The sequence below is a fragment of the Chiloscyllium plagiosum genome, chromosome 7 (assembly GCF_004010195.1).
Source record: "Chiloscyllium plagiosum isolate BGI_BamShark_2017 chromosome 7, ASM401019v2, whole genome shotgun sequence".
In the NCBI taxonomy this organism is placed as follows: Eukaryota; Metazoa; Chordata; class Chondrichthyes; order Orectolobiformes; family Hemiscylliidae; genus Chiloscyllium; species Chiloscyllium plagiosum.
In genome coordinates this window covers 5,069,955-5,091,616 of record NC_057716.1, presented here as the reverse complement: position 1 = coordinate 5,091,616, position 21,662 = coordinate 5,069,955, and the positions used below count along the sequence as shown (strand labels likewise).

General features: G+C 40.9%; 1 protein-coding gene across 1 annotated transcript in view; it reads left to right on the top strand.

The window, feature by feature from the left end:
- dnah7 (dynein, axonemal, heavy chain 7) overlaps positions 1–21,662 on the top strand; it is a 414,399-nt gene that overhangs the window by 215,779 nt on the left and 176,958 nt on the right. The window contains exons 41-44 of the mRNA XM_043692898.1: positions 2,172–2,401; positions 8,381–8,711; positions 12,413–12,759; positions 12,888–13,068. Of these exons, the coding sequence (XP_043548833.1) occupies positions 2,172–2,401; positions 8,381–8,711; positions 12,413–12,759; positions 12,888–13,068 (1,089 nt within the window). The remainder of the gene's footprint in view (positions 1–2,171; positions 2,402–8,380; positions 8,712–12,412; positions 12,760–12,887; positions 13,069–21,662) is intronic.

The window sequence follows — 21,662 nt, the reverse complement described above, 5'->3', positions numbered from 1 at the left end:
CACCCAGGACTTTGGCTAATGCCGAGTGTAAATACGTCCAGATAAAGAAGGAAGAATTGGCGATCATATTTGGAGGCAAGAATTCCTTTACAGACATACATTTGTAACAATAATGGACCACAAACACCTGCTAGGTCTACTTAAAGAGGATAAGGCTATGCAGCCCATAGCTTCAGGACACATTCACCGTGGGCTGTAATACTAAGTGTGTATAATTACAAGTTGTAACACCATCCAAGAGGCCAAGGATCAAATGCGGATGCATTGAACTGCCATTAAATGGTAGATACATCATTGGTGGTACCATCTTTGGAAGAACCTGTGATGGTTTAAAATTTTCTGGGCACACCTCCAGTCAGAGCTGACAATATCAGTCTTTGGATGCACAAAGATCTGGGCCTAGCAAAACTGAAACTGATGGGGAAAACCATAGGGCCATCACAACTAGAATTGAAACCTTTTTGGACCTGGAGAGACCAGACCACAGTAGAGGATGTCATATTATTATGAGGAGCACGAGTGATTGTCCTGAGTAAAGGTCGCCAGCAGATATTGGCTGAACTCCTCCGGAGTCACTCAGGGATTTCCAAAATGAAGACGTTGGCAAGAAGTTATGTCTGCTGGCCAGTATTGGATGCAGACTTAGCAGCATTGGTGCGGTTGTGTCCACAATGCCAACAAAAATTACCACCAACAGCCCCTCCGCATTCATGAGAATTGATAGGTAAACCCTGGACTCAGTTGCACATCAACTATGAAGGTCTCTTCAAGGGCTCAAAGTTCTTAGTCATTGTGGGCACCCACTCAAACTGGCTGGACATGCATAGAGTTCATTTGTCAAACACAGGGATGACAATAGTAAAAGATGCGCACATCTTTTGCAATACATGAACTCCTGGTTGTTTTGATCACAGTTAATAGGCCATTGTTTACCAGCAGGGAGTATGATTGTTTCCTAAAGTTGAATAGTGTTCAGCATGTAAGGACAGGTCTGCACCATTCATCATCCAATGGTCTGGCAGCACGAGCCGTCCAAATTTTTAAGACAGGCTTAAAGAAACAGCCTACAGCCTAATCGTTCCATAATTGATTATAGGACCACCCCACATGCAACCCCACAGCTTTCTGGATTCAACGTTTATTCATTGACTTCAGACGATGAATACATTCTCCATTTTTATTACCGTCTCTCACCACTCCAATGTTATTCATGTACGGTTTTGCTTTAAGCAGAGGTGACGTATCTTCTGTTTTCAACACTTGCTCTGTTTGTATGTCACTTTTCTGCTTCCATAATCACTCTCTTTCACTTTTGCTCTGATCCATTTCCCACCTTCAGCATGAAATCCATCATTTTTTCATATCCTTTAATTCCAAAGAAGTTTCACGTTGGTCTGGAAGCTTTGATTTCCTTGCAAATGCTGATGCCACACCTGGTGAGTTTCTCCAGCACTTTCTGTTTTATGTTTCAATTGAAAGAGAATAGTGGATTTCCAGTGTGGGCTAGAACAGTTTACAGTCTGCAATACTTGATGAGTAGTTGCCTTTTCTGTACCCTGCGTGACCTGTTTTTTTTCTTGAATTTAGCCAGCTGTTTCACAGCAGTAATTTTGTTTAGATCAACAAAGTCTTAACAATGCAATGATTCCAATGCACAGCTCCAAAATCTTTGAGAAAAAAAACTTTGAGAAGGAATTAAGTTTTCACTTCACACTAAGTCCACTGTGTCTTATTTGGTAGCATTCTCCCATTTGGATCTGTGAATTCACTAAATCTTGGACACACATCAGGGCTGACACACGCCAATGCAGTAGTGAGAGATTTCTGCAATGTCAGTGATGCTGTCTTTCAGTTGAGGTTATGAAACAGATAAATAATCTCTCAGCACTATTCTGAAGAAGAGTAAGGAGGTTATCCCTGGTGATCTGACCAATAGTTATCCCTCAAGCAATTTCGCCAGAAAAAGGCAAATTATCTCATTGTTATCATGTTGTTTGTGGGAGTTGTCTTTTGACCAGTCTCTACTTCAGAAGTATTTGATTAACTTTGGAGTACTTTGGAGTGATTGTGATAAGCTTACTGTAAGTAGAATTTTTTCCCCTTTATCTCAGCATAATTTTAATCTTATTTTGCATTTGCTACTTTCTTTGTTACTATTCCATTTAATTTAGTCTTGGCCTGAAGATGCTTTGCAAGCTGTAGCAACACGTGCTTTGGGAGACATTGAAATGGCACAGGATATACGTCTGGGCTGCATCGATATGTGCAAGAGTTTTCATACGTCAACTATTGAATTGTCTGAAACATTCCACACAGAGCTTCAGAGACACAACTATGTGACTCCTACATCTTACTTGGAACTGATCTCCACATTCCAAGTATTACTTGAAGTAAAAAGAACGTAAGCACAAATTATATAGAGCATTTTATAGTTTTAGGATTTTCATGTCTGACATTTGATAGTGCAGCCAGGGCCTAAATTGTCCAAATAAACTGAAAATGTATTATTTTGACACAAGTTCACTAATGAGTGTTAATTATATTTTCAAATGCCTGCTAATTCTTGTGTCTGCTCACAATTAAACTTGGCAGCTACAAAGGAGTATAACATACATTATTCCCCCAATGACCTTACTGAAAATTCCAATAATTGAGATGATGCTAAATTTTGAAAGTCCAACTAATTATTGAATATTAAACCTTTATTTTATTCATGAAAGTGAATATAATTAGTTGGTCTTTCTAATATAATTCAGCAACAGAAGTTCTCAAAAAGCTTGGAGTGACATTCTTTCCCCATTGCCAGAACATATACAGGTATTGAGGCTTGCACTGAATTATATATGAAGGGTAGGCTTCCCAAACCCCAGTGTAAATGTCAAGAGCGGATTTGTGTCCACTGTAATTTTTCAACAGACAGGCATCATTAGCTCAATGGTTATAATGTGAGACTTCCAAACTATTCTGGGAGGAAGAGCCACCACATCCAATTGGCCACAGCTCACCAAGAATGGTGGCTACTGCTGGGACCACAGCTAGGCCAAAGAGAAAGGATTCATTAATGGACCCGGACTTGCAGATAACTTTTGGGATGCCAGACTGACAGCTGTTTAGGGTAGATGCCATTAATTGCTCATTATAGGGCATCAACTGGACCACAGGCAGAAGGCCTGTCCAGTGTCTTCCCTAAAATCACACTGCAGCAAATGGACTGGAGCTGGAACATCACTATAGACATTGCAATTAACTATGCAGGTCCAGCTCCCTGCTTCCCTACCTGTTGGTGGCCATAAAGTCCAACCCATTTTCATCTTGATTGTAGAGCAATTATGTATTGCAGACGTCAAAAGTATTTAATTAGCTCTCAGTTCAGAGGCACAAGTTCAGGAACATTTGGAAATAAAAACAGGAATAGACCATTGGTACCACAAGCCTGCTCCATCATTGAAATTGTTTATGACTGATCTTCTACCTCAATGCATTTTCTCCACATCCATAGATATACAGATAATATCTAGAAATCTTTTGATTTCTGTCTTGAATGTACTCCATGACCTAGACTCCATAGCCCTGTAGGGTAGAGAATTCTAAAGATTTACCAACATCTGAATGGAGACGTTCTTCCTCATTTCAGTTTAAATTGGCTTAGCTCTTACCTTGAAACTGTGTCCCCTGGCTCTAGGCCCCAAAACTAGGGAAATAACCTTCCTGCATTTATCTGTCAAGTCATGTAAGAATTTTGCACGGTTATTGAGACCACTTCTCATTCCTCTAAACTCTGAAGAATGTTGGCTAAGTCTCCTAAATTTCTTTTCGTGGAACAATCCTGCTTTACTACATGCCAGTCTGATGAACCTTTATAGTATGGCAAGAATATCCTTTCTTAAGTAAGGAAACCAAAGCTACAAGACACACCAGACAAAAGTCTTGGAGAAACTCAGCAGGTCTGACAGCACCTGTGGAGAGATAAATCAGAGTTAATGTTCGAGTCCAGGGACCTTTGTCAGAACTGTAAGCAGTTCGAAAATAGTGATATTTATGCTGATGGCAGAGACAGGGACTGTGGAGGATGGAGTAATGAAGTGATACAGACAGAGGGAGATAGTGCTCAGAGAGAGAGAGAAAAAAGAGAGAAGCAGAAAAAAGGATTGTTGATAGTAATCCAGGGAAGAAGAGGTGATATTGGGGACTGTGAGTACTTTAAAATAGGTTGGCTGTGCTGAGATCAACCCATACAGGACAGGACCTGGGGTTCATATTTTGCAAATGTTAAACTCAATGTTGAGTCATAGAGTCATTGAGATGTACGCCATGGAAACAGACCCTTTGGTCTAGCTCATCCATACTGATCAGATTTCCCACCCCAATCTCGTTCCATTTGTCAGCATTTGACCCATATCCCTTTAAACCCTCCCAATTCATGTACCCATTCAGATGCCTTTTAAGTGGTGTAATTGTACCAGCCTCTAACACCTCCTCTGGCAGCAATTTATGTGTGAAAACATTGCCCCTTAGGTCCCTTTTAAATCTTTCCGGTCTCACCTTAAACCTATGTACTCTAGCTTTGGACTCCCCTATCCTGGAGATCTTGTCTATTTATCCTATCCATGCCCCTCATGATTTTATAGACCTCTATAAGTTCATCCCCTCAGCCTCCAGTGCTCCAGAGAAAATAGCCCCTGCCTATTCAGCCTCTCTTTATAGCTCAAACCCTCCAACCCTGGCAACATCCTTGTAAATCATTTCTGCACTCTTTCAAGTTTCACAACATTTTTCCTATAGCAGGGAGATCAGAACTGAACACAGTATTCCAGAAGTGACCTAACCAATGAACTGTTTTGCACAATATGATATTCCAACTCTTGTTCTCAATGCACTGACCACTAAAGGCAAGCATACCAAACATCGCCTTAACTATCTTCTTAACCTGCAACTCCACTTTCAAGAACTGTGAACCTGTACCCCAAGGTCTCTATGTTTGGCCACACTCACCAAAACCTTATCATTAAGTGCATAAGTCTGCCTTGATTTTTCTTACCATAATGCAATACGTCATATGTATCTAAATTAAACTCCATCTGCCACTCTTCAGACCAACAGCACATCTGATCAATGTCTCGTTGTGCGCTGAGATAACCTCTCACTGTCCACCACACTACCAATTTTGGTGTCATCTGCAAACTTACTAACCATTCCTCTTATATTCAAGTGACAAAAAGTAATGGTCCAGCCAATCCTTGTGGCACACCCCTGGTACCAGGCCTGAAGTCTGAAAAGCAATCCTCTACCAACATGCTCTGTCTCCTACCTATGAGCCAATTTTGTATCCAAATGGCTAACTCTCCCTGGATTCCATGTAATTTAACTTTGCAAACCAGTCTACCATGCAGAACCTTGTCAAATGCCTTGCTCAAGTCCATATAAACAACGTCCACTGCTCTGCCTTTGTCAACCTTCTTTGTCACTTGTTCAAAAAACGTAATCAAGTTAGTAAGACACGATTTCCCATGCACTAAGCCCTGTTGACTATCCCTAATCTGTCCTTGCCTTTCAAAATACATGTTAGTTCTGTCCCTCAGAATCCCCTCCAACAACTTACCCAGGCTCACTTATAGATCAGGCTCACTGATCTATAGCTCTCTGGCTTTTCCTGATCAATTTTCTAAAATAAAGGCACCGCATTAGCCACCCTCCAAACTTCTGGCACCCCATCCAGGGCTACTGATGACCCAGATGTCTCAGCAAGGGTCCCAGCAATCAGCTTCCCACAAAGTTCTAGGATGCACCTGGTCAGATCCCATGGATTTATCCACTTTGAGTTTTAAGATGTCCAGCACCTCCTCCTCTGTAATACATACACTTCCCAAGATATCACTATTTATTTCTCCAAATTCTCTAGCTTCCATATCCCTCTCCACCGTAAATACTGACGCAAAATACTTACTTAGTACCTCACCCATCTCCTGTAGTTCCACACATAGGTGGCCTTGTTGATCTTTGAGGGACCGTCTTCTCTTCCTAGTTACTCATTTGCCGTTAACATATTTGTAGAATCTCTTTGGATTCTCCTTAAGCTTATTTGCCAAAGTCATCTTGTGTCCACTTTTCACCCTTCTGATTTCCCTCTTGAGTACACTCCTACTGCCCTTATACTCTTTAAAAGATTCATCCGATCCCAGCTGTCCATACTTGTCATGTGCCTCCTTTATTTTCTTGCCCTGAACTCTGTAACAAGCCTATTGTGGAAGATGAAGTGTTGTTCTTCCAAGTTAAATTGAGCTTCGCTGGAATGCTGCAACTGGCCTGAGACAGAAATGTTGGAATGGAAACACGGTGGTGTGCTGAAATGGCAGTCAACTGAAGCTTGGGTCATTGTTATGGACAGTCATACAGTCTACATTATTTCTTCCCAATCTAGAGGAGACCCTTTGCCCTATTTCTTTTCTTTCTGGCTGGCCACTGTCTCCATCTATCTGTCTCAGTTCCCTCCCCACCCAACCCTCTCATCATTAGTATAGATAGTACCATATCTTAGCTGCCTTACTTTCTGAAGAAGGGGTCACTCGACTTTAAACATTAACTCTGTTCTTTATCTCCAAACATGTTGATGGACCTGCTGAATTTCACTAGCACTTTCTGAATTTTTAAATTTCAGATCTCTAGCATCCTTTGTTTTATTTTATTACAGATACTTCAGGTATAGTCTTATCAAGAGTTTACAATTGCAGCAAGATTTCTTTATTCCTGTGTTCAAATCCTCTTCCAATAAAGGCCAACATACTATTGGTTTAGATGAACTAATGACTAATATATGGCAAACAATTTTCTTACATTTCCATTTGTGACGTGTTAGCTTCCCATCCATCTGAATAAGAAAAGTAAGTAAATAGGCTCAAAAGTATACAATATTCCAATTTCTCCAATAATCTGCTGTCAGAAGTTGATATATTGCCCATTTTCAGATGCCTGTCTGTTGATCCCAGTTGAGGTGGAAAATCATATTGGTCCAGGTGGTCAATAGTTGTTCACAGCAGCTACTTCACCTAAGTACAGAAATAGTTTAAGTATTGTAGTCAAACCTTGAGATGTAACTTGTTAGAATTTTTGTAGCACCCTGCAGCTTGAATAAATCATATTATCATCTGTGAGCTACAATAGCACAATAGCATAAGAGGTCAGGTGCAACCTAAGTGAATGGTAAGTTCCAACGATTTACCTCTTTTAACTAAGGGGTGAGAAAGAAGTAGAGGGACAATGGAGAAGGGGGTAAATTAAAGTGAAACCATGTACAGAAAAATAAATTAAAAAGGGGAATGTTGGACAGAGAGGGTGAAAACAGAAATAATGTAATATTCAAGAAATAATATGAAAATTAAAACGTGACATTTTCAAAACCCCCCCTAGTTACAATTTTCAGATATGCAGGGATGAGACTGAATAGTTTTATTCGTTCCTTTTCTGGGACAGAGATGGATTAGGACATAATGGTCAATTAACAAATTGTTAAAAGAGTTTCCTGACTGTTAGTAAATATGACCTCTTGCTTTCTGTGGCAAGTTTAATTTCAGTTTAATGTGTAAATTCAGCAAGTTCTTAAAATAATGAGGTAGCAAAGAATGGGGTCCCATTTGTGTGAACCTAACAACATAAGTCAACCATCAATATTTGGGGGTTTACAATCTTTTCCCTTGAAGATATTTGCTAGTTTATGCATTAACAACAATGTGTCATGAACTCTCCACATTTATCCAGGAAGATGTGACAGATTTAATAAGTGCAGATATTGTTTATATATGTTGTTTAAAGAAATGGTCCTCAATGTGGATCAAGGACTTCTTGTTCAATTAATTCCTTTGACCACCTGAAACAGCATGTTCTTAAGTTCAGCATATCATGGAGGGAATATCATGGCTTTTAGATGCAATATTTGAAAAGATCTTCACCTGTATCAACTTAATTCTGGTTTATCATTTACGCAGTTACTTTAGGGCCAGATATCTGGCTGTTTGACAAGTGCTTCTCCATTTATTACTTTTGAATATTGATTATTTGGAGTTTGAAACTATTTCTCAAATTTTCTTTGGTATGAAATGCTGGACATTGGAATAGTTGCTGAGTATTAAAACATCTCAAATCTGGAGGGCAGCAGCAAAAAGGGTCTGAGGATGCGTGGGCCCAGTAGCCATGACATTATGCAGGCTTTCAGGAGCAGAGAATGAAATGGATGTGTTTCAGAGGGAGCTGATTACATGTGCTGATTTTTCCAGCAGGAATTTGAACCATTCATTATGGCACTAAAAGTCATTGTGGCTTTAACTTTTATTTTGCACCATAACAGTTCTCTAAGATGTTGGTAATGTTTTATATGTTCTGTCTTTAGTGAAGTAGTGAAGATGAAAAGAAGATATGAAGTTGGTTTAGAAAAGCTTGAATCTGCTGCATCTCAGGTAGCTACAATGCAGGCAGAACTGGAAGCCTTGCAGCCTGAACTAATAGTTGCAAGTTCAGCAGTAGATGAAATGATGATAATCATTGAAAAAGAGTCTATTGAGGTCTCACGAACAGAGGAGATTGTGAAAGCTGATGAAATCATAGCAAATGATCAAGCCATGGCTGCCAAAGCAATTAAGGATGAATGTGATGCTGATCTGGCACAAGCTTTGCCAATTCTGGAATCTGCACTTGCAGCCCTTGATACACTCACTACACAAGTAAGGACCAAGCTGTTAATTTTACTGCTCTGTGTGAAAGACAAGTATTTCAGAGTTTTCACCTTGTTAAATTATAATATGCTTTCTCAATGTAGAAGGGCTGACACATTTCACAGTTTTGCAAGTATCTGTCCTATAAGTGATTTCTTTTGGGTGAAATGCATAACAAATTAAACATATCCCAGAGAGGATTAATCCAACTAGAATCATAATTTTTTGCTTGGGGTACCAGCCATTAAAGTGGGGCTTGAGGCAGGTAGAAACTAATTCTTCTTGAACAAACAATCCCAGGTACATAGGTTTTAGTTGCTCATGCAGTCTGGAAAAGGTTGATCCAAGGCAGGGGAGGACTGGTCCCACAGAAGAGCTATTTATATCAATTTGAGACAGGAGAATTGAACTAAGAGAAAAAAGAACAATACAGCACAGCAATAGGCCCTTTGACCTTTCAAGTCTCAGCTCACACATTTTGCCCTTCTGTTCTAAAACTATCTTCACTTACAGGATCTATATCCTTCTATTCCCTTCCTATTCATGTATTCATCCAGGTGTTTCTTGAATGCTGCTGTTGTGTCTGCTTCTACACTCCTCTGACAATGCATTCCAGGCACTCACCAATCTTTGTGTGAAAAACTCACTTGGCACATCATTTTAAAACTTGAAACCTCCCCCTCCATTCCACCTCCCCTCCCACCACCACCATCTACACACACACACACTCACACACCTGCACACACGCACACACACACACATCCCTTGAACCTGTGTCCCTTAGTAATTGACCCCTTGACCCCTCAACCCTGGGAAAAAAAGTCTTATACTTTCCACTCTATCCATGCCATGTCTATAAATGTCTATAAGCAAGCCCCTCAACCTCCTGTGTTCCAATGAAAGTAAACCCAGTCTTCCCAAACTTTCTTCATAGCTAAAATTCCCCAACATCCTGGTAAACCTTTTCTGTACCCTCTCCAAAACATCCACATCCTTTTGATAGTGTGGTGACCAGAACTGTATGCAATATTTCAAGTGTGGCCTAACTAAAATTCATTAAAGTTGCAGCATAACCTTTCTATCCTTATGCTCAATGCCCCTTTCAATGAAGGTAAGCAATTCATAAGCCATTTTTACTACCTTATCTATCTGTGCTGCCATTTTCAGTGATCTGTGAACCTACACACCCAGTTCCCTTTGCCATTCACTGTATAACTTCCATTTGTACTTGACCTTCCAAAATGCATCACCTCACATTTGTCCAGATCTAACTCCATCTGCCATTTTTCTGCCCAAGCCTCCAACTGATCTATATCCTGCTGCGTCTTCTGACAATCCTCCTCACTATCTGCAACTCCACCAATTTTTATATGGTGGGCAAACTTACTAATTAGATCAGCTATGTTTTCCTTCAAATCATTTATGTAGACCATGAACAGTGGAGGTCCCAGCACTGACCCCTGTGGAACACCACTAGTTACAACCCTTCATTCCAAAAAGCATCCTTCCATTGCTTTCCTCTATCTCCTATGACTATGTCAGTTCTGTATCCATCTTGCCAACTCACCCCTTATACTACATGACTTCACCTTTTGTACAGTCTGCTATGAAGGACTTTGTCAGAGGTTTTACTGCAGTCCATGTCAACAACATCAGCTGCTTTTCCCTCATTTTCACCTTCTCAATAAAACACGATCAAGCTAGTGAGATACGACCTCCTTTGCACAAAACCATGCTGTCCATCACGAATATGTCCATTTGCTTCTACATGCATATAGATCTTGTCCCTGAGAATCTTTTCCAATAATTTCCCTACCACCAATGTGAGACTCACAGGTCTTTAATTTCCAGGATTATCTCTTCTTAAACAATGGGACAACATTGGCTATTCTCCAGTACATGGGGACCTCACCCGTGGCCAAAGAGGATATAAAAATGTCTGCCAATGCTCCAGCAATTTGTTCTCTTGCCTCCCTCAAGATTGTGGGATAGATCCCACCAGGACCCAGGGACCTATTTAGCTTAATACTTCTAAGATGGACAATACATTTTCCTTTTTAATAGCAACTTGGCAGAGATTTGATACTCCTTCTATGAGATCTAATTCCTTCTCTTTGGTGACACAAAGTCTTTGTTTAGGACCTCACCTACCTCTTCTGGCTCCACACACAGATTATTTCCTTTGTCCTTGAGTGGGCCAACCCTTTCCCGGGACGCAATCTTGTTTTTTTATATCTGTATAAAAAGCTTTGAGATCCTCCTTAATCCTTTTTGCTAATGACTTTTCATGATCACTTTTAGCACTTCTAATTCCTTATTTAAGTTCTTTCCCACTTTCCTTATATACTTGCAGGGCTTCATTAGTTCCCATTCTCCTTGACCTTATGTATGCTTCCTTTATCTTTCTGACCAAGGTCAGAACATCCCTGGTCATCCAAGGTTCACATATCTTGCCATATCTATCCCTCATTCTTGCAGGAGTGTGCCACTCCTGAACTCCTATTGGTTGCCATTTGAAATACTCCTACATATCCGATGTAGATCTACCTTCAAACAGCCATGTCCAATCAAAATTCTCCAGTTCCTGCCTAATATTGTTATAGTTCCCCTTCCCCCAATTTAATGCCCTCACCCAAGAGGTTTTCCCTATTCGTGGATATCTTAAAGTTCATAATATTATGCTCACTACTCCTGAATTGCTCCCCCACTGAAACTTCACTCACCTGTCCGGGCTCATTTTCCAAAACCAGATCTAATATAACTCCTTCCCAAATTGGACTGTATACATATTATGTCAAGAATCCCTCCTGAATGTTCCTTACAAATTCTGCCCCATCCAAGTCCCTAGTACATAGTGAGTCCCAGTCAATATTAGGGAAGTTAAAATCACCTACCACAACAACTCTGCTAGTTTTACATCTTTCCAAAATCTGTCTACATATTCTCCCCTCTATCTCCTGATGGCTGTTTGGAGGCCTGTAGTATTGTGATTTCACCTTTCCTATTCCTGAGTTCTACCCACAGTGCCTCACTGTGTGAGTCCTCTGATGTATCCTCCCTCAGTACAGCTGTGAGATACTCCTTTACCAGTAATGCAACTCTCCCACCCCTTTTACCTCCCCGTCTGAAACCTCTAACTCCTGGGACATTCAGTTGCCAATTCTGTTCCTCTGTAATCGCAGTAATGTCATAATTCTAAGTACTAATCAAAGCTCTAAATTCATCTAACTTGCCTATCATATTTTTTGGATTGAAACATATGCATTTCAGACCACCTCCCTTTGGATAACACTTTCTAAAGATGACCTTGAATGGAATGTTGTAAGGTTTTCAGTCATTTGCATTTAGTGTTGCTTGTTTAGCTACAACCTATGTGGGTTTCATCAGGGTGGAATAATTCTTCCAGCAAGATCATAATAGGGTTAGTTAGTACCTTTGGCTGGATGGCTGGTTTGCGATGCTGACAATGTGAGTTCTAGTCCTCCACTGGCTGAGGTTACCATGAAGGTAGCACATTCTCAACCCCATCCTTCACCTGAGGCTTGGTGACCATCAGGTTAAACTCACCACCAGTCGGCTCTCTTTACTGAGACAGGAACCCTATGGTTGCCTACGGCAACTTTACTAATATATCTGTTGCAAATCCAAATTCTGTAATAATTACATGTAAGCTATTATGATACAATGCTGAATGCTCAATTTTCTTTTAGGATATTACTGTGATGAAGTCTATGAAGAGTCCCCCAGCTGGAGTAAAGTTAGTTATGGAGGCAATTTGTATTTTAAAAGGAATAAAACCAGACAGAGTTCCAGATCCTACTGGATCAGGTAAAAAGATTGAAGATTTCTGGGGCCCTGCCAAAAAAGTACTGGGTGACATGAAACTTTTACAGTCTCTCCATGAATATGACAAGGACAATATTCCTTCAGCCATCATAAATGTCATTAGGAATAAATACATAACAAATCCAGAATTTATTCCAGAAAAGATTCGTAATGCGTCCACAGCAGCTGAGGGCCTCTGCAAATGGGTTATTGCAATCGACTCCTATGATAAGTAAGTTCTTATATTTGGCTCATAGAATATTTAAATCTCATTCTGTTCACCAGTTTCAATTTTATATTACACGAGATATAGTAAGTCTTTTCGTTTCTCATCTGCTCAACCTACCTCCTTTTTAATAGAGTGGCTAAAGTTGTAGCTCCCAAGAAAGAGAAGCTAGCACTGGCTGAAGGTGAATTGAAGATAGCAATGGATGGTTTAAGAAAGAAGCAAGCTGCACTTAAGGAAGTGCAAGATAAACTGGAAAAACTGCAAGAACAATTGGAAACCAATAAGCAAAAGAAAGCAGACCTCGAAAACCAGGTAATTTAAACACCATTTATTGTACAACTGATATTTGACTTTTTAGAGGTTAGTTATCTACTTATCTATAATTTTAGGTATAGCACATGTCAATCAAGCTCTAGACATTATCTACTAAGTATGGAACTATGTTATAGATGTAAAGCAGTCTTAAGGAAAGTAAGACCTATCCAGTTTAGAGTCATAGAGTCATATAGCACGGAAACAGACCATTCGATCCAACTTGTCCATGCTGACCAAGTTTGCCAAACTAAACAAGTCCCACTTGCGTGCATTTCGCGCATATCCCTCTAAAAATTTCCTATCCATGTCTTTTAAACTGTACTTGCATCTGTCACATGTTCTGACAGTTCATTCCAATTACGAAACAGCCAGTGTGAAAAAGTTGCCCCTCATGTCCGATTTAAATCTTTCCCCTCCCATCTTAAAAATATGACATCTCATTTTGAATTACCCCACCCTGGGGAAAAGACCTTTGTTATTTACCTTTTTTTAATGCCCCTAATGATTTTAAAAACCTCTATAAGGTCACCTCTGGACCTCGTGTACTCTAGTAAAACATTCTCAGCCTAACCAGCCTCTCCTTGCAACTCAAATCTTTCAATTTTGATAAATCCCTTCTGAACCCTCTTCAAGTTAATAATATATTTTCTATAGCAGGGTGACCAGAACTGTACACAGTACTCCAAAAGTGACCTCACCAATATCCTGTACAACCTCAACATGACGTCCCAACTCCTATAATCAATGGTCTGAGCAATGAAGGCAATTGTGCAAAATGCCATCTTACCCATCTCTACCTGGGACACAATTTTCAAAGAACTAGGTCCCTGAACACCTTTGTCTCTCCGTTCAACAACACTACCCAGGCACCTACCATTAACTGTATATGCCTTGCCCTTGTTCATCTTACAAAATACAATCCCACAGATATATTCGAATTGAAGTTCATCTGCCACTCCTCAACCCATTGGTTCAATAGATCAGGATCCATTTTGGATCTTAAAAAACCTTGTTCACTGTCCACTATACCACCAATTTGGTGTCATCTGCAAACTTATTAACCATGCCTCCTAAATTCTCATGTAAATGACAAACAACAGTGGATCCAGCACTGATCCCTGTGGAGCACTGCTGGTCACAGGCCACCAGTCCAAAAAACAACCCTTCACCACCATTCTCCGTCTCCTATCATCAAGCCAGTTTTGATAGGGGACAGTTAGCAAGCTCTCCCTGAATCCCATATGATCTAACTTTACTAACCAGCGTACCATGCGGAACTTTGTCAAAGGCTTTACTAAAGTCCATGTAGACAACAGCTACTGCTCTGCCCTCATCTATTTTTATGCTCACATTCTCAAAAGAAAACTCAGTCAAGTTTGTGAGACATGATTTCCCATGCGCGAAGCCATGTTAACTATCCCAAACAGTCCTTGACTCTCTAAATGCATTTATGATAAACCCCCAGTCCCACAGTTTCGTCTCCCCTCCTGTGTTTTATGATATCCTACCCTTTCATCTTCATTTGCCTCCTTTCACTGTCAGTTGCTGACCGAGATCCTGAAATGTAAAAGTATTACAATTGCATTACTTTGCAATTATAATATGGAATTGGGTTGTTTGAACAAATTGAACTACAATGTTGTTTAACCCTCACACAAACAGTAATCCTAATTTCTTTTGCCTAACCTGTTCCTATATCAAATTCTGTTCCATTTATTCAAACAACTAGTTAAACCTTTCTTAAATATTAACAAAGGGCGGAATCACATGGTGGGAATGGGGTTTTTGACTGACTGCCAGAGAGCTGATGTGAGCCTCATGTTGCCACAGCATCGTGTGCCACTCTGATGTTTGACAAGCAGCAGTGGACCTTCGTCTTGAATCAAAGACACGGAGGCAGGATGTCCTGCCCTCCAATATTTTCCTGCCAATTAGAGATCTGCCCTCTATTGAATTGTAGCAGATGGTGGTGGCCACCGTTGAGCACTTAGCCACCTAAAGCCCGGGTTAATACCTGGATTCTAAGACTTGTGATGCCAAGACAGGGGATTCCATGATGGGGTCATGGGCAAGATGTTCAGCAGCAAAGACAAGAAATGGCTTTCAGCAGGCTCCATATTCCTTTGCTGGACCCCTTAACTAGGTGGAGAAAGTGAGGTCTGCAGATGCTGGAGATCAAAGTTGAAACTTTATTGCTGGAACAGCACAGCAGGTCAGGCAGCATCCAGGGAACAGGAGATTCGACGTTTCGGGCACAGGCCCTTCTTCAGGAATGAGCCTTAACTAGGTGCCATTGTTTTTGAAAAAAGCACCCTCCTGGGAAACCGCAAGTAACCACGCACAGTTTTAAAGTTATACAGCCAAAATGATGAGTGCCCTCCCACCAAAAGAAAAAAACAGGTTAAACCAGTGCCAGTCAATTAAGGTCCTTCCAGGGATATTAATTGCCTACTTAAAAGTCTCAAATTGGTCACAGGATGGGAAGACTATTCAAATTTTAAAAAATTCATTTGTGAGACTTGGGCGAAGCTGGCTGGCCAGTATTGATAGCCCATCCGTATTTGCCCTTGAGAAGGTGGTGGTGAGCTGCCTTCTTGAATTGCTGCAGTACACTTGCTGTGGGTTGATGCCGGGAGGGAGGGAATGCCAGAATTTTGACTCAACAACTATGAAGGAATGATGGTATATTTCCAAGTCAGGGTAGTACGTGGCTTGGAGGGGAACTTGCAGGTGGTGGTGTTCCCAAGTACCTGCTGCCTTTGTCCTTCTAGATGGAAGTAGTCATGGGTTTGCAAGGTGCTGTCCAAGGATCTTTGGTGAATTTCCACAGTGAATCTTGTAGATAGTACACTCTCTTGCTACTGAGCGTCAATGGTGGAGGGTTTGTAGATGTGATGCCAATCAAGTGGGTTGCTTGTCCTGGATTGTGTCAAGCTTCTTGAGTGTTGTTGGAGCTGCACCTACCCAGGCAAATGGGGAATATTCCATCATGCTGCTGACTTGGTGAATGGTGAATAGACTTTGGGGTGTCAGGAGTGAGTTACTCGTCTAGTCTCTGACCTGTTCTTGTAGTCACTGTGTTTATTTGGTGAGACCAGTTGAGTTTCTGGTCAATGGTAACCCTAAGAATGTTGACAGTGGAGGATTTAGTGATGGCAATACCGTTGAATGCCAAGAGGCAGTGGTTGGAGTGTCTCTTATGGGTGATGGTCATTGTCTGGCATTTGTGTGGCGCGAATGTTACTTGCCACTTCTCTGCCCAAGCCTGGATATTGTCCAGATCTTGTTGCATTTGAACATGGAGTACTTCAGTATCTGAGGAATCGCGAATGGTGCTGAACAATGGTACAATCATCGGCGAACATTCCCACTTCTGACATTACGACAGAGAGAAGGTCATTGATGAAGCAGCTGAAGATTGTTGGGCTGAAGACACTACCCTGAGGTATTCCTGCAGAGATGTCCTGGAGCTGAGATGGCTGACCCTCCACAACCACAACCATCTTCCTTTGTGCCAGGTATGGTTTTTAACCAGCGGTGTGTTTACCCCCGATACCTGTTGATTCCAATTTTGCCAGGGCTCCTTGTTGCCACACTCGGTCAAATGTGGCCTTGATGTCAAGGGCTGTCACTCTCACCTCACCTTTGGAATTCAGCTCTTTTGTCCACGTTTGAACCATGGCTGTGATGAGATCAGGAGCTGAGTGATTCTGGCGAAACCTAAACTGGGCATCACTGAGCAGGTTGTTGCTGAGCAGGTGCTGCTTCATAGCACTGTTGATGACCCCTTCCATCACTTTACTAATGATGGACAGTAGACTGATTGGGCAGTAATTGGCCAGGTTGGATTTGTCCTGCTTTTTGTGTACAGGACATACCTGGGCAGTTTTCCACGTTGTTGCGTAGATGCCAGTGTTGAAACTGTACTGGAAGAGTTTGGCTAGGGAAGTGGCAAGTTCAGGAGCACACATTTTCAGTACTATTGCTGAATGTTATCAGGGCTCTTTGCCTTTGCAGTATCCAGTGCCTCCAACTGTTTCTTGATATCATATGGAGTGAATCGAATTGGCTGGAGATTGACATCTGTGATGCTGGGGACCACTGGAGGAACCTGAGATGGATCATCCACACAGCACTTCTGACTAAAGATTGTTGTGAATGCATCAGTCTTATCTTTTGCCTTATCTGTCTTCCCAGTATTAACTTTTTGGGATAGAATCAGGTGTCTCATGCATTAGTCTTCCACCTGATTGAATACTATTCGACCATCAAAGTCAAGATACCACAGGATTCCATCCATGGCCTTTGCTGCATTAAACAACTCTGGAAGTGCATTCTACATCTCAAAACCACTCTTGCAAACATATTGATCCATTTCATCCTTAATCTCTTACATTTAGTCCTATTTATGGTCTCTCTTACTGGATTATTCGATTGCTGAAAAACAGTCTCTTCTGATATTATTAGGTAATTAATAATATATTATTAATTATTGCAGATTGGGCTTGCCCTGGATCACAGTGGCATCCAGGAACCTCCATAAGCTACAGCTATAACACATCAATGTCCTGCCTTCCTTAATAATTGATGTGTTATAGCTGCAGCTTATGGAGGTTCCTGGATGCCACTGTGATCCAGGGCAAGCCATATCTGCAATAAGTGTTTGCAGTTTGAACAGCTTTAGCTCAGAGTTTATAAGCTGGAAGCCAAACATCATACATTGTGACACATCAGTGTAGAGAAAAGTTACTGGATACTTTATCCCAGGAGGTGGTCACATTCTTTAAGATAGAATCTTTTGATTTGGAGACTGGTCAGGGTGTGACTGCGAGTGAGGCTTGGGTACTCAACGGGCAAAGGTGCCTTTGCAATTATTCAACATATTTGAAATCCTTTCAGCTTGTTGGATGAGAGTATGAGCTGCAGGGTGGATGAGTTAACTGACACTGGCAATGGAGACCATTCAGGTGGGGGAGGGAGCAACAAAAAGGTATGTAATATGTTGGGGGAAGTTTTGGGGGGGGTGTGGTCATTGACTCTATTCCCTACAGAAAACAGCTGGCATTAAGTTGCCTGCCTGGGATCAAGGTTCAGGCCATCTGATCAGGACTACAGAGTAATTTACGGTGAGAGACAGAGGATCTAGTCATAGTGGTCCATGCAGGTACCACTGACATTGGCAGGACAAGGAAAGAGGTTCTTCATAGTCAGAATGAGGAGCTAGGTACAAACTGAAAAGTAGAACCTCACAGACCATAATGTCTGGATTATTACTGGCATCACATATAAATTGATATAGGGCAAGTAAAATTAGAAAAATGAATGTGTGGATCAAAGAATGATACAGTAGAAATGTGTTCAGGTTATTGCGGCACTGACACTAGTACTAAGGAATTGAAAGTTGTACCAGTGAGATGGTCTGCACTTGAATCTTGCTGAGGATAACGATGTAACTAGGGAAGCTGAGAATATTTTAAACTAAATAGTTGGCGCAAAAGATCAAATTTGGGAATGACAAACAGACCATGACCAGAACTAATAGAGAGTAAACCAACAGATAAGGCTAGAAGTCACAAAAATAATAAAATGACACAAAGACTCTGTATCGTGTTATGACTAAGATGGGAGGAGTGCACTGGTCTCTCTCACTCTCTCTAGTCTAACTACACCGTTGGTTACAGCACGTATTAAAATGTTTTATCCAGTCACCAATATAGCTCATTAAGTACCTTTTTTAAGAGTTAAATGATCCAGCACCAGGTGTTTTTTCATAAACAAGAAAAGTATTGATTATGTTATGGAAACAAGACTTATTCAGCAAAGATGTACAGTTGATTTACCCAATTTTCCATCTGAAAGTATAAATATCTACCCTGCTAAATAACTCACGGCAGAGGGTAAACTTTGCCCAATACTTTTTTTAGTGTTTGGAGGGTGAAACGGATAAGACATAAATATTCAAGGTGGCTTTCAGCTGACATTTAGATGGGCATCACTAAACATAGGCAGTTGTCACTGGAATGATTGCAGTTGCAGCTTGATCAGGAAACATCAAAAATAACTGTTTTAGAAGCTTTTCAAGAGAACAGCCAGATTGGTGTTTCAGTTTTCACATTGCACCTTCAAAAAGCATTACTCAGAATAACAGGAAACATTTGGTACATTCACTCAGGAGGCTATATCCTAACTAAACTCCAAACAAGATCCAAATCAAAACTAATTCCTGACAGTTAAATCAAGGCATGTGACTTCTAGTAAACAAGTCCAAGCAATTAACTTTAGCCATATGAGTTTTAAGAAATGAATTTTAAACAAAATGCCCAATATGTCCTTTCAGTGACCTTTTTTCAGAAAACTAAATATAGTCCAGGTAACTTCTCAGTGTTCAAATGAACGTTCACGATTTTGTAGACATGAGTCCTCAAACAGTATTAAATATGAAGTGCCTCACAACAATCTGAAGGCATGTGGCTTTTACTCAGTTAATGGAAAGGAGGGAGGAACTCAAGATGCATGAAATAAACTAATAATACAAATAAAAATGAATAAATATGATTTGAAAGTCATTAAGGAGACATGACTGCAGCATGACATAGCTTGGATCTTGAATATTTGAAAGGAACCTGACATCTAGGAAGGATATAAAGCTATCCAAGGTAACTGGGTGACAATAAAGAGAGATGATCTAAGTTCAGCATACTAGCATACAGTAACTGTTGGTTAGAGATGAGAAATGATAAACCCCCAAAGTTACTCATGGGATTAATGTACAGGCCCCCTAATAAAAACTACTCAGTAGGATTGAATATAAAATTTAAAAAATGGTTTCCTGTCAGAGAGGTATGACAAAAATCATGGGATATTATAATTTATATATAGACTGGAAAAATCAGATGGGCAAAGGTTGAGAGATTTTAGAATATTGTTGGGATAGTTTCTTGAGATACGTTCTGAGCCAATCTTGGCATCAGTCATCACAGTGGAAGATATCAGTAGCATACCAGATAAGCATTGTGGCCATCATGAAGGGGAAAGTTATGGGAAAACTGAAAGGTCTGAAGGTGGATAAATCTCCTGGGCCAGATGGGCTATGCCGGAGCATTCTGAAGGAGATAGCTAAGGGGTTTGTGGATGCTTTGGTGGTGATCTTTCAGGAATCACTAGAGGTAGGACGGAGATGGGAAATTATAGGCCTGTTAACCTGACCTAGATTGTTGGTAAGATTTTAGACTTCATTATTAGGGATGAGATTGCAGGGTACTTGGAAGTGCATGGTAAAATAGAACTGAGTCAGCTTGGCTTTGTCATGTTTGAAACATCTGTTAGAATTCTTTGAGAATTTAATGAGCAAGCTATACAAAAGAGTGGATCGGTTTGGATTTCCAAAAGACCTTCAACAAGGTGCCACACTGAATAAGATAAGAGCCCATGATGTTAGGGGCAAGTACTGGCATAGATAGAGCATTGGCTGACTGGCTGAAGGCAGAGAGTAGAGATAAAGAGATTTTTTCAGGATAGCAGCCGGTGACTAGTAAAGTTCTATAGGGGGATGTGTTGGGGCATAACTATTCACATAGTACATTAACAATCTGTGTGAAGGAACTGAGGACATTGTTTCTAAGTTTGCAGATAACACAAAGTGAATTTGGGGAAGTAAGATAGAAAATAAAGACATGACAGATGAATTAAGCATGTGTTTTGCATCAGTCTTCACTAAAGAAGTTGCAAGTAACACCTCTGCTTTTGCTCAGTTAATGGAAAAGAGGGAGAAACTCAAGATGCATGAGAATAAATCACCAAGGCTTCTTTGATAGCACCTTCTGGACAGAGGGACAAAAGCAGCCAATGCATGGGAATTTTACCACTTGCAAGTTCCCTGCCAAGTCACATACTATTCTCACTTGGAAATTTTATGAAATCTAGTAGTACAGCAGACAAGCAGACACAGAACTGACAACAGGCTCTGCATCTGGATCCGTTGTTGATGATTTCAATCAGAAAAAAAAACAGTTTTTCAATCATTTTATCAGTCAGCAGTCACAGCATGTACAAATGACATTTAACCATTGTCATTCCAAACACTGGGACATGGAGTCCTTCGACAAGGAGAACAATAGGATGTTCTCTCATGCATTAGAGCTGATTCAGAGATATACTGGAACTTTATTGCTGGAACAGCACAGCAGGTCAGGCAGCATCCAGGGAACAGGAGATTCGACGTTTCGGGCACAGGCCCTTCTTCAGGAATGAGCAGAGAGTGTTCAGCAGGAGAAGATAAAAGGTAGGGAGGAGGGACTTGGAGGAGGGGCGTTGGAAATGTGATAGGTGGAAAGAGGTCAAGGTGAGGGTGATAGGTCGGAGTAGGATGGAGGCGGAGAGGTCAACAAGAAGACTGCAGGTCAGGAAGGCGACGTGGTCGACGGTGCCCTCCACCGCATCTCCTCCACTTCCAACTCCCCTCCTCCAAGTCCCTCCTCCCTACCTTTTATCTTCTCCTGCTGAACACTCTCTGCTCATTCCTGAAGAAGGGCATGTGCCCGAAACGTCGAATCTTCTGTTCCCTAGATGCTGCCTGACCTGCTGTGCTGTTC